This window comes from Zonotrichia albicollis, chromosome 20 (genome assembly GCF_047830755.1).
Source record: "Zonotrichia albicollis isolate bZonAlb1 chromosome 20, bZonAlb1.hap1, whole genome shotgun sequence".
Taxonomy (NCBI): Eukaryota; Metazoa; Chordata; class Aves; order Passeriformes; family Passerellidae; genus Zonotrichia; species Zonotrichia albicollis.
This window is the reverse complement of record NC_133838.1, coordinates 11,153,451-11,165,909: the sequence shown is the minus strand read 5'-3', so window position 1 is coordinate 11,165,909 and position 12,459 is coordinate 11,153,451. Positions and strand designations below refer to the sequence as shown.

General features: G+C 56.8%; 1 protein-coding gene across 11 annotated transcripts in view; it reads right to left on the bottom strand.

Annotated features, from left to right (window-relative positions):
- Positions 1–12,459, bottom strand: part of MACF1 (microtubule actin crosslinking factor 1) — a 155,071-nt gene that overhangs the window by 127,513 nt on the left and 15,099 nt on the right. For 2 of the 11 annotated variants that reach the window (XM_074555815.1, XM_074555818.1), the window contains exon 1: positions 10,878–11,019. The exons of 8 other annotated variants lie outside the window; for them this stretch is intronic. In XM_074555815.1, coding sequence (XP_074411916.1) covers positions 10,878–10,929 — 52 coding nt within the window. In that variant the 5' untranslated portion in view covers positions 10,930–11,019. Of the gene's footprint in view, positions 1–10,877; positions 11,020–12,459 lie in introns of those variants that run through there. One more of the 11 variants, XM_074555828.1, reaches the window with a different exon arrangement.

Genomic DNA, 12,459 nt, shown 5'->3' with positions numbered 1-12,459 from the left:
GGTGCCCTGGGCAGCATTTTGTACCGCTCAGAATGGCGGGACCCCAGCACTGGGTTTAGGGTATTGCCCCCACCTGGGTTGAGGGTCCCCCATGGGGCAGCTGGGGGGATTCAGATTTTGGATGCCTTCACTCCCCTTGCCTGGAGCTGAGTCATGGCAAGCTCTGGGTGTCCTGGGCTGTTCCTCCCCCCTCCATGTGCCTCCCCAGTGAGTAATGCTCAGGCGACAGAGATCAGCTCCCGCCTCAGCTCCCGGCTCCGGCATCTCCTTATATGACCAGGGAAGCTGCTGGGCAGGAACCGGGCACAGTCCCGTGCCCTGGCACCGCTCAGGGCATGGAGGCACCCTGGCACAGCTGTGGGCAAAGCCTCTGGGGGCTGCTCCTTCCTGCCCTGCCTGCTGTGGGCTCGCAGAAAGCAGCAGAAGCTCCGTGAGCTCCGTGTCCCAGCCCGGGGAGGTGGCAGCCAGGTGGCACTGTGGAAACGCTGGAGTGGGCATGGCTGTGACAGAGACAGAGCTGGCACCCCGCAGCACTGAGCTGGGGTGAAGCATTGCTCTGGGGCTCTACCTGTGCCCAGGTGTGTGGGGGTGCTGCCAGTGCCCCCCAGCCTAACCCAGCAAAGCCCCTCCATTGCCTGCAGCAGGAAAAATGAGACATGGGAGCAGCTGGGAGTGCCCTGCAGGGCATCTCTGCCCCAAAGGGTCCACCAGGGCCACCCCACCCTGCCCAGCAGCACCCCAGATCCCACAGCAGGTAAAGGGCCTGTCCAGCAGCAGTGCTGAGCACGCACAAACTCGTGACTGCAGGACAGGAGCCAGGTTTCCTGTCGTGCTTCTTCAGCAAAGCTTTTCCCCTTTCTGCTGTTTTTTTCCTCCTTTCTGGGAGCTTTAGGAGCAAATCTCAGTCAGTTATGGCAGCGGCTGAAAATCAACCAGCAGGAGGGGAAGGAGAGTCCAGGATTTGGATCAGGGGTGTGCTGATAAATCAAAGACAGCATCACCATGGGGCAGGTGGGTTGAGATAGCATCACCATGGGGCAGGAGTCTGTCTGGACTTCCAGAGGGGCTGTCTGGGGGCACAGGGCTGGAACAAACACAGCTCCTAAAACCCTTAACCAGGGGATGCAGCACACGCAGGGGATGCAGCACACGCAGGGGATGCAGCACACGCAGGGGATGCAGCACACGCAGGGGATGCAGCACATCCAGGAGATGCAGCACACGCAGGGGATGCAGCACACGCAGGGGATGCAGCACACGCAGGGGATGCAGCACATCCCTCCCTCCATAGCCCAGCTGAGATCATTCTTCCCCCCCTCCGCAGCATCACACCCTCCTGGCAAACCACAGCAAAGGCAGCTGCGGACAGACAGACAGACAGACAGCCAGCCAGCTCAGCAAGGCCCATCCCTGGCTGCCGCACGTGCCCGCTGTGCCTGGCAAGCACGGGCAGCGCCCCGCTCCACCCTGCCCGCGGCGCCAGCAGCCTTGGGAAAGGAAAGCCAGAACAAAGATGACGTTTCTTCTGATCCGGGCTATTAAAAACAAGGTGGAACGAGGCAGGTCACAGCTCCTGACGCTGCCCAGCTCTCCTGGGCTCCTGCTCCCCATCCCTGCCCTCCTGGTGAATCACCCGGAGCGTGTGCGGGCACGGCCGGGGAGCCCTCGCCAGCCGGCTCCTGGCACAGCGGGCACATTCCCCACCTTCAGCATTTCCTTCTGGCTTTCATCATCCCCCCGCGGCCACATTCCTGATGGGAGGGACAGGGAAAAGCCCGAGGGGTCCCGTGCTGGCCCCTGGGCATCAACACCCAACTCCAGCACTGGGCATCACCACCCAATTCCAGTGCGGCAAAAATATGGAAAGACAGACAGCAAAGCTCTTGTGCTCCTGGAAAACCAACGTCCCAAACACAGGGGTTTTTGTAAATAGGGATTTTGGCTCTGAGGAGCCCTTCACTGGGATTTCCACATCCCCTCACCTATTCCTATTTACACAGGAATAGTGGGAGCTCGAGGTGGGGTTCATCTGGATCATCACCGCCCAATTCCAGCACAGCAAGAATCAGGACTATGGAAAGACAGACAGACAGCAAAGCTCTTGTGGCCCTGGAAAACCAATACCCCAAACACAGGGGTTTGTGCAAACAGGGATTTTGGCTCTGAGTACTCCTCCACTGCTCCCAGTTTACACAGGAATAGTGGGAGCTCGAGCTGGGATTCATCTGGATCATCACCACCCAACCCCAGTGCAGCAAAAATATAGAAAGACAGACAGCAAAGCTCTTGAGGCCCTGGAAAACCAACGTCCCAAACACAGGGGTGTGTGTAAAAAGGGATTTTGGCTCTGAAAATCCCTCCACTGGGATTTCCACATCCCCTCACCTATTCCTATTTACACAGGAATAGTGGGAGCTCGAGGTGGGGTTCATCTGGATCATCACCGCCCAATTCCAGCACAGCAAGAATCAGGAGTATGGAAAGACAGACAGACAGCAAAGCTCTTGTGGAGCTTTGGAAAACCAACACCCCAAACACAGGGGTTTGTGCAAACAGGGATTTTGGCTCTCAGTACTCCTCCACTGCTCCCAGTTTACACAGGAATAGTGGGAGCTCGAGCTGGGATTCATCTGGATCATCACCACCCAACCCCAGTGCGGCAAAAATATGGAAAGACAGACAGCAAAGCTCTTGTGGAGCTTTGGAAAACCAACATTCCAAACACAGGGGGTTTGTGCAAACAGGGATTTTGGCTCTGAGGATCCCTCCACTGTATACCCAATTTACCAGGAATAGTGGGAGCTCGAGCTGGGGTCCATCTGGATTAAGCAGAGCAGCTCCATCCCAGCCAGGGCTGGGGGCTGTGCTGCACCACTCCCCCCATTCTGCACTGTGAGGGCAGCACAAATCAATATTTGCCTGCAAATGTCTCACAGAGGAGCTTCCAAAGGTCAGCCAAACAAGGGGAGAGAGAAGGGGATGGGAGGAAACCCTGGAACCCCCCCAGGCACCATCAGTGGTAAAATCAGAACTGAGGGAAAGGAAGCTCCGCTGATAAGAATAGAGATGTTCCCTTTTCCAGCAGACGTCTGGGCACCAAAATTAGAATAATATCTTTTAAAAAAGACAAGACTTCCCTTCCCACAGCAGGGCTGGCAGTGCTGAATTGTGGGGGACGTGGGAAAGAAACCCCAGGACCCCCTTGCTGTGGGATAAAGAAATGGAGGGCAGGATAAGAAGGTTCGAGGCAGGGCTGGAAGCAAACATCATTCCTGTGGCTTTCATCCTGCAAAGGCAAACAGCTGAGCTGGAGGCCACCTGCTCATGACTTAATCATTCCCCAGCAGCATGAACTCCTGCTGCCAGGCTGGAGGGCAAATCCTCCAGCACACAGCAGTTATGGGGTCTACAGGAATGTGACATCCCAACGGGCGCCATCCAAAGGACTCCACTGAGATGGACAGAACCAACAGGAGAACCCAGGGCCTGGAGAACCCCAAAAATAACTCAGGAGGAGACCTTTCCCCACACAGCAGGATCGGGAAGAGGCTCCCACATTTCCTGCAGGAAGAGCAGTTGGCATTCTGAAGGCATCACCTTCCTTTCCTTGGTGGGGCTCACTTTTTGGTGCCCCAGATTGAGCAGCTCTCCTGGGGCATCCAGAGCCAGCAGCACTTCCAGCAGGGTGTCCAAACCTCCATGCATCCCCCAGAGTGATCCAGCTCCCTGTGCCCAGCAGAACCTTGCCCACGAGCCATGTGCACACAAATCCAGCCTGGACACATCTCAGTCTGACTCTCCCCAGCACTCCTGGCCTTTGGAATTCTCCCTGTGCCCCTAACACAGATCCCAGCAGATCCCTAACACAGATCCCTTGCCCACGAGCCACGTGCACACAAATCCAGCCTGGACACATCTCAATCCAACTCTCCCCAGCACTGCCTGGCCTTTGGAACTTTCTCTGTGCCTCTAACACAGATCCCAGCAGATCCTTGCCTACGAGCCACGAGCACACAAATCCAGCCTGGATAGATCTCATTCCCAACTCTCTCTGTGCCTCTAACACAGATTCCAGCAGATCCTTGCCCACAAGCCACATGCACACAAATCCAGCCTGGACACATCTCAATCTGAATTTTCCCAGCACTCCAGGCCTTTGGAACTCTCCCTGTGTCCCTAACACAGACCCTTGCCCATGAGCCACATGCACACAAATCCAGCCTGGATAGATCTCATTCCCAACTCTCCCTGTGCCCCTAACACAGATCCCAGCAGATCCCTAACACAGATCCCTTGTCCAAGAGCCACGAGCACACAAATCCAGCCTGGACACATCTCAGGCTGACTCTCCCCAGCACTCCAGGCCTTTGGAACTCCCTGTGTCCCTAACACAGATCCCAGCAGATCCCTAACACAGATCCCTTGTCCAAGAGCCACGAGCACACAAATCCAGCCTGGACACATCTCAATCTGACTCTCCCCAGCATTTCCTGGCCTTTGGAACTCTCTCTATGCCCCTAACACAGATCCCAGCAGATCCCTAAAACAGATCCCTTGCCCACGAGCCATGTGCACACAAATCCAGCCTGGATAGATCTCATTCCCAACTCTCTCTGTGCCTCTAACACAGATCCCAGCAGATCCTTGCCCACAAGCCACGTGCACACAAATCCAACCTGGACACATCTCAATCCAACTCTCCCTGAGCCCCTAACACAGATCCCAGCAGATCCCTAACACAGATCCCTTGTCCAAGAGCCACGTGCACACAAATCCAGCCTGGACACATCTCAATCCAACTCTTCCCAGCCCTGCCTGCCCTTTGGAAGCCTCCCTGCAGCCCGGGATGAGCGTCATGCTGGAGGGGGGGTGATCTCACCGCTGCTTTCCCAGCATGACAAACCTCCCATCCCAAGGCTGCTGGGATCCTGCTGACGCAGCAGCTCAGGCATTATTTCATCGCTTCCCACTTCTGGGAAGCCTCCCCTGCCTTGTCACCCCTCCGAGGACGCTGGCAGCTCCTGCTTGCTGAGTGATGCCATGAAATTCACGGAAAGCGCTGGAGCTGGCACAGACTCGGTGGCATCGTCCTGCATGGGAGGGCAGGAGGGAGCAGGGACAGATAAAAGCTGCACAGAGAGATTGGAGCCATCCTGGATGCACTTGGAAATGCTGGGAGGGAAGAGGATGGGGATGCACAAGGAACAGCAAAAGCTGCTCCGGCAGAAAACAGCGCGAGCTCTTTGGGAGGGAGCAGCACCAGCCCTGGGCAGAGGAAGGCTTGCTCGCACACCCACGTGCAAGAGGACACACAGGTCTGCACGCCCTCCCAGGGGCCTGTGCTGACACGAGAGGTGGCTCCTTTCCCAGGCCGGGGGAGGAGGAGGAAGGCGATGCCATCTCCGGGTCCCTCCCTGCCCCTCCGGCCACGGGGACACCTCCACAGAGCCGCCGCCGTCTCCTCTCCACGGCTGGGTAAACAGCAGCTCAGGGATTCCCAGCACACCCCGGCAGTGAGGGGAGAAAGCCATGAAAAAACAAACCGGCAAAAAAAGAAAACCTCCTCACCAGAGATGGAAAGCCCAGCAGAGGGGAGAAGCACAGGAGAGCAAAGCAAATCCCAAATCCTGCACTCGCTGCCACTGCTTGCGCAGGAGCTGAGCAGCAGGAATGCCTTGAATGCTGGAAAAATCCCACAAATGCTGGGAAAATCCCCCAAATGCTGGAAAAATCCCCCAAATGAGGTCTCAGACCCCAGCCCCTCTTGCAGGAGGCAGACCCTGCTGTGCTGTGGCTGCTCAGGGTGCAGATCTGCTCGGGGAGCAGTGGGGAGCTGGATCAGAGTGGAAGCACTGGGATCATCCCTTGAGTCCAAGCTTTGCACTTCCCACAGCAGGAATGCCCTGAATGCTGGAAATATCCCCCAAATGCTGGAAAAATCCCCCAAATTAGGTCTCAGACCCCAGCCCCTCTTGGAGGAGGCAGATCCTGCTGTGCTGAGGCTGCTCAGGGTGAGGAGGTGCTCAGGAAAGCAATGGGGAACCGGATGGGAACCACAGAACTGGGATCATCCTTCAAGTCCAAGCTTTACACTTCCCACAGCAGGAATGCTCTGAGTGCTGGAAAAATCCCCAAAATGCTGGAAAAATCCCCCCAAATTAGGTCTCAGACCTCAGCCCCTCTCTTAGAGGAGGCAGACCCTGTTGTGCTGTGGCTGCTCAGAGGAGCAGTGAAGAGCTGGATGGGAACCACAGCACTGGGATCATCCTTCAAGTCCAAGCTTTACACTTCCCACAGCAGGAATGCCCTGAATGCCGGAAAAATCTCCCAAATGGTGGAAAAATCCCCCAAATGAAGTCTCAGACCTCAGCCCCTCTCTTGGAGGAGGCAGACCCTGTTGTGCTGTGGCTGCTCAGAGGAGCAGTGAAGAGCTGGATGGGAACCACAGCACTGGGATCATCCTTCAAGTCCAAGCTTTGCACTTCCCACAGCAGGAATGTCCTGAATGCTGGAAAAATCTCCCAAATGGTGGAAAAATCCCCCAAATGAAGTCCCAGACCCCAGCCCCTCTCTTGGAGGAGGCAGACCCTGTTGTGCTGTGGCTGCTCAGGGTGCAGAGCTGCTCGCCAAGCCCTGGGAGAACCGTGGAGAGCTGGATCAGAGTGGAAGCACTGGGATCATCCCCAGCAGCTCAAGTCCAAGCTTTGCACTTCCCACAGCAGCGGCTTAGGGAGCAGGAAAGCCGGGGGGCGGAGGGATGGCCGCCGGCATCAAAACTCCTTTTCTGCCAGCTAACAAAAGAGCCGGTGTCTCCGCAGAGAGGCTCTCGTTATTCCAACGCCAAGCAGAGGCTGCCTGGCAGCGGGGGAAACAGGCAAATGTTGGGTTAGTGGGAACTGGCTGGGCTTTGTTTGGGGGCTGCTGTGTTTGCACAGGCCCCACACAACGGGGGTGTTGGGGTCAGGGCAGGGCTGTGCCCTGGGTATGGCCAGCAGCTCTCATGGTGGCGTCATCCTGCTCCCCACAAATAAAGGCGGTGTTAAAAAGTTGTGGGTCCCCACCTTTTTTCTGCCTGCAGCTCGCCAGGTGAGCCCCAAAAGGGCAGCTCAAAACAGCACCTTCTGCCCAAGGTGCTGTGAGAAAGTTGTGGGTCCCCAGGTGAGCCCCAAAAAGCAGCTCAGGGTCTCCCCAGCCTCGCCAGGCTGCGAACACAGCGGTGGTGGAGCCGGAGATGTGCAAAGCCTGCTCTGAGAAATGGAGGTCAAAGAGAAGGAAGCAGCCGATTCCCTCCTCTTCCTCTGCAGATGGAGGGCAGGCAGCAACCTTGAGCCCTGATCTCATTAGATGTCCCAAACTAAGCAGTGTGAAACCTGATTAGCACCGGGCGGGAGGCGGGAGAAGCAGCGGCGGCTTGTTGTGCCAGCCAGCCCCAGCACCCTGCTCTGGAGAGGGGGGTCTGAGGAGCACAGCACCCACCCAGCTGCCTCCCCACAGCACCCAGGACCTGCTCCTGGTCCTTCCAAACTCGGTCACACCCCAGGTCATGGCTGTGCTGGGCCCTAAAGTGATGCTTCATCCCAGCTGCTCCCGCCAGCTCCCGGCCAGTTGGCCTTGGCGTGCAGCAGCACAGAGAAATGCAGGATTAAAAAAAAAAAGGGGGAGGCAGGAGCCCAAAACTTCTGTTCCCTAGAGACCTGCTCTCCTGCAGAGAAACTTAATCCCTGTTAAAAAGCAAATGAAATAATCCAGTTGCTAACACTGCTCTGGCCGCTCCGTTCAAGCCCCAGATCTGCCGGACCCCTCCAGCCTGGCCCAGGCCCAGCAGATTCCCTCAGCAGGGCTGAGCCGGACCTCTCTGGGGCTAAAACCATCCCTGGCACCACACAGCAGCGGTGGGAAAGCTGTAAATCAGCAGAGATCCTCAGTGAGGGCACAGCCTGGGAGTGTCCCTGCCTGGCAGGGGACACTTCACTGGGTGGCCGTGCTGGAAAAGTGTCCCTGACCCTTTCCCAGGAGACACCAGCCCCATCCTCCTCATACACAGGGCTGGCAGAGCCAAAACTCACCAGGGCCTCCACCCAGGGAAGATGTTGGCCCTGGATCTCTTATCACACCCGGCCACCTTGGGCGGCCCCGGCTGCTCCTCGGGGAAGCCACCACGCGCTGGGACGAAAGCAAACAGTGACAAGGGGACGAGCTGTGGCACCACTGTGGCACACAGCAGGGCAGGATGCTGCTCCTGCCTCGTGCTCTGACCCCACACATCCCTCAGGCAGCACCTAACACCCAAATCCCTCGTTTTAAACAGCAGAAACTCAGCGGAGCTGCAAAATTCCTCACTGCGGGCACATGTGGCACGGTGAGGTGACATGGACCCACTCCTTGGTCACAGGGGAAAATCTGAGCTTGGTTCCCTTGGGGAAAGCACGTGGCAGCTCCAAGGTCAGATGGAGCCAGATTAGCTGGCAATGCATGGCCAGGGCCCAGGAGATGCCAGGTTTGAGCCGGCCACCAAGTAAACAACAAAACTCCTCAGAAAGCGAAACCAGCCGGCCCCGAGCTCGCTGGTAAAATTAACCCAGCAATAAATTTGTAATCTAATGGCTTTCCTCAGCCAAGCCCAAAGGATCTGGTCACTTCAGGGCCGTGACCAACACTGCCCTGCGAAACTCAAGATGGAAACTGTGTGGAAAGTCTGGGTGACCCCACACCCACCGGGGCAGGGCCCTTTGTCCCTGGCATGGGGACAGGGATCTGGCAGGGCCCCCCTGCCCCAACCCAGCTGGGGGCACTGGGACGCTCTCCAAGCCCCTTGGAGGGCTGACAGGGATGGATGCTGGCACGGAGCCGGGGGTCAGGGGCCTGGACTTACACACACGAGCATTTACATATGAAACACTCCCAGCTCCAATATCCACTGCTGCCTCCACCTCCCCGGGGAGATGAATAGAGATGAGGGGGGGAGAAGGGAAAAGAAACCTCTCCGGCAATAAAACCTTGTTTTCCTCCAGCCCTGTAGCTCAAGGGCAGGCTGGGCTGGCTGTTCTCAGTGCTGGGAGCACACTTAGATCCATGGCAATGCCAAGCAGTGACAGCAGGATGCACGGCACAGCATCCCCTCGCCAGTGAGCACCACAGAGCCAAACACTCCCTGTGGGCACCCCTTTTGTGCTTGGATGCACTGGGAAGCCCCCCAGCAGTGTGAAAGGGCTCAAACTGTGCTGGTTCAAGCAGCATTTGGCCTCCTCCAAGCACAGAATCCCAGCCTGGTTTGGTTGGAAGGGACCTTAAAGGCCATTTCAGCCCCAAGGGCAGGAACACCTTCCACCAGACCAGGTTGGACACTTCCAGTCTCCACCCCACCGAACTAAAACCACAAAGGGCTGTGGTAAACACAGCTGGTGACAGACAAAGTCGTCATCGCTGGCTCTAGAGGCAGCAAAACAGAGAAAAACCCACAGACTGGGCTTATGGGGGATGTGCCACCCATGTCCCATGTCCTTGTTCCGGGCTGGAGGAACGCAAAGTGCCACGAGCTCTGGGATGTGGAGCCAGCACAGGAGCCAAGGCTCCCAGCAGGGCTCTGGGCAGCACCTGGAGAGGGGAAGGCTGCCAGCTCAGCTCCAGCAAGCAGTCACCTTGTAAACACGATTAATAATGTCATCTTGGCTGCCTGCACCTCGCTGTGGCAGGCACAACGGGAGCTCACCGAGCTGCAGCTGGAAATGGGGCTGGGAAAGCTTCAGCAGCAGCCCCAAAACACACAGTGCGGCTCAATGGCACCCAAATTACACCCAAAGCCAGCAGCCATCCCTGCTCTGGCTGCCAAGGGGCTGGAGATGGAGGGGACAGAGCTGCCACCACACCCAGGCAGCACATGGCCACTCGGGGCTCCTCTTACATTGATTCCCAGTGCCAGCTGCAGCGAGGCTCAGGAAAAATGCATGATGGACACCAGGGCAGCATAAGAAAGTGAATTATATTCCTCCCAGACTCGATAACTCAGGGCAGCTGTCAGCACAGAGCTGAGGGATTAACCCTTCACAGCAGCAGCACGGGAGGGTGGGGACAGTGCCAGCCCGCTGGTGACAACTCCCTTGGCTCCCTGCTAAATTAAACATGGAATTGATTCACCTTTGTTATACAATGGGATCAGCTGGTAAAGCCCAGCTGAGGCCTTGCTGTGAAAAGGGGCAAGTCAATGACAGCATTGTTGGGTGACAGGAATGGCATTCCAGGTGCCTGCTGCTCTCCTCTCCCTCTAGCAGAACTCCTGAGGCTGGCTGGGAATTCCAGAGGGAAAAAAAAAAGCTCCTCTGACAGCAGGGCAGGATAAAACAATAGAGAAAGAAAGGGGAGAAAAAGCATTCTCAGAGGTGCAGGTAAGCTGAGCTGCTCTCCCACAGCCCGGGCTCGCGGCTGGTGACCGTGGGACAAGGGCTGCGTGCCTCCAGCCACCTGCCAGGGGCCAGCCCTGCACGATCGGGTGTCCCAGCTGCCTCTCCAGGGACAGCAGGAGAGGGCACAGCATTGGCAAAGAGCTTCAGAAAGAACTGAAGTGGGAAAACAGCGATCTGCACCCGGGTGCCACCATGCACCCACAGCCAAACAGTGAGAAAACACGCTCAGCAGAATAGGATCAGCCCCCCGCCCATGGCAACAGCAGCCTGGAGCAGAAATTTCAGCTCAAAACTTCCCAGTTATTTGCCAAGCAGCTTCCCCAGGCTCCCTGAGCTGCCCCAGAGCTCCAAAGGGACAAAAGAGAGAAGTGCAGGAGCCCTGGGAGCAGCTCCCCCTGGGTCTGCCTCAATCAGGGATCGATGGCAGATGGTGGCACCCATCTGCTCAGCCTCCCCCTGCCCGTGGCTCACAAATACCTCTGAGGGTGCCCAGCCCATCCAAGAACTTCTTGTACTTCTCCAAGTTCATCTTCTGCTGCTCAGCTGGGTGGCATCGGGGCACGCAGCGGCTCCAGGCACTGTCCCCAGCCCAGCATTCCTGCTGGACTCCTCTGCCCTTTGACCACTGGCAATGTTTCCTTATTTGATGAAAGCCTCCCAGGGCTGAGGCCACCCCCCTTTTGTGCAAATGAGCCAAACAACTGCCCTGCACCAGCAGGGCCCCCCGGCATCCCCTTCCCACCCATTGCAGAGATTGTGTGTCCTGGGGATATTTCCAGCAGGGAGAGTGCTCGAGGGAATTGGGAGGGGAAGGAAAAATAATAAAAAAAACACAATGGGATTTAAGGCAGGGGGAGATGGGTTCCCATCCTGGTGGGAAAAGCCACCCAGCCATCAGAAAAGTGGCATAAAATGTTGGGAAAATGCCAATATTTCCCAGGTGAGAGGCAGGAGCAGATGGGGAGCAGATCCCTCCTGTCTCTGCGCCCCGACACTGCCACATGTTCACCTCACCCAGGCTGCAAGGGGCTTACCAAGCTCCAAAGGAGATTTACTGGTTTTAAAGGAATTTTTGGCAGCAGAGCCATCCAAGGGGGATGGATCCAAGTGCCTGACCTGCTCATTGCTGCCCTTCAGCAGGACTGGTGTCCACCAGGCACAGACCAGGACTTCTGTTAAATCAAATAATAGAGATAATAATGACAACGATAATTATAGTAATATAATCATCAGCAGTAGTGTTGAAACGTGCTGTCATGGAGGTAGATCCTGCTCTCCCCAGTCCCTCTCTGGAAAGATCCCAGCAGATTGAGCAAGACCCACCACACGGTGCAGGATCATCCTGCCTGGGCTGCCACACAGCATTTCAGCTTTGCCAGAGGAAGGGGAGAGAAACAGAGCAAGGATGTGCTACAGGAGCTAAATCTCCCCCTAAAAACCAGGGGGAAGCTCCCTGAAACTCAGGGTAGAAAGGAGATTTCCCTCATCCACAGGCACGTGAATCCCTGGCTCTTTCACTGTGTTGAGATGCATCCCCAGAGCAACCCACATCCCACAGTAAATTACACATAAAAATATAAACAAAACCAAAAAACTCATGGAAGCAACCCTGTGTCCACCTCCTGCACAGCTCCAGGACAGACAGCCACTTCTCCAGGGACAGACACACGCCTGGGGTATCACTTTGCATGGGGAGCAGAGCAAACCCAGCAGGCCAGTTGCTGCTTGTGCCATTGACAGCTGAGGACCAGGGAGCCAAAAATGCCCCTGGGAGCTCCCAGTTGGGAAGGGGGGCACTGGTGAGGGGCCTCCTCCACACTCTGGTGGATGGAGGGGATGGAGGTGACATCCTGGGCATGGAGGTGACATCCTCAGCTCCCAGCAAGGAGCTGATCCAGGAGCTCATCCAGCCCTCATGAAGAGCCTGGATTTAGGAGCTGGAGGTTCCTGATGCCCTCAGCATCCCTGGCATCTCAGGACCATTCCCAGCCATCCTGGTGCCCTCTGCATCCCTGGCACCTCAGGACCATTCCCAGCCATGCCCCCCCTGCGCCCGTCA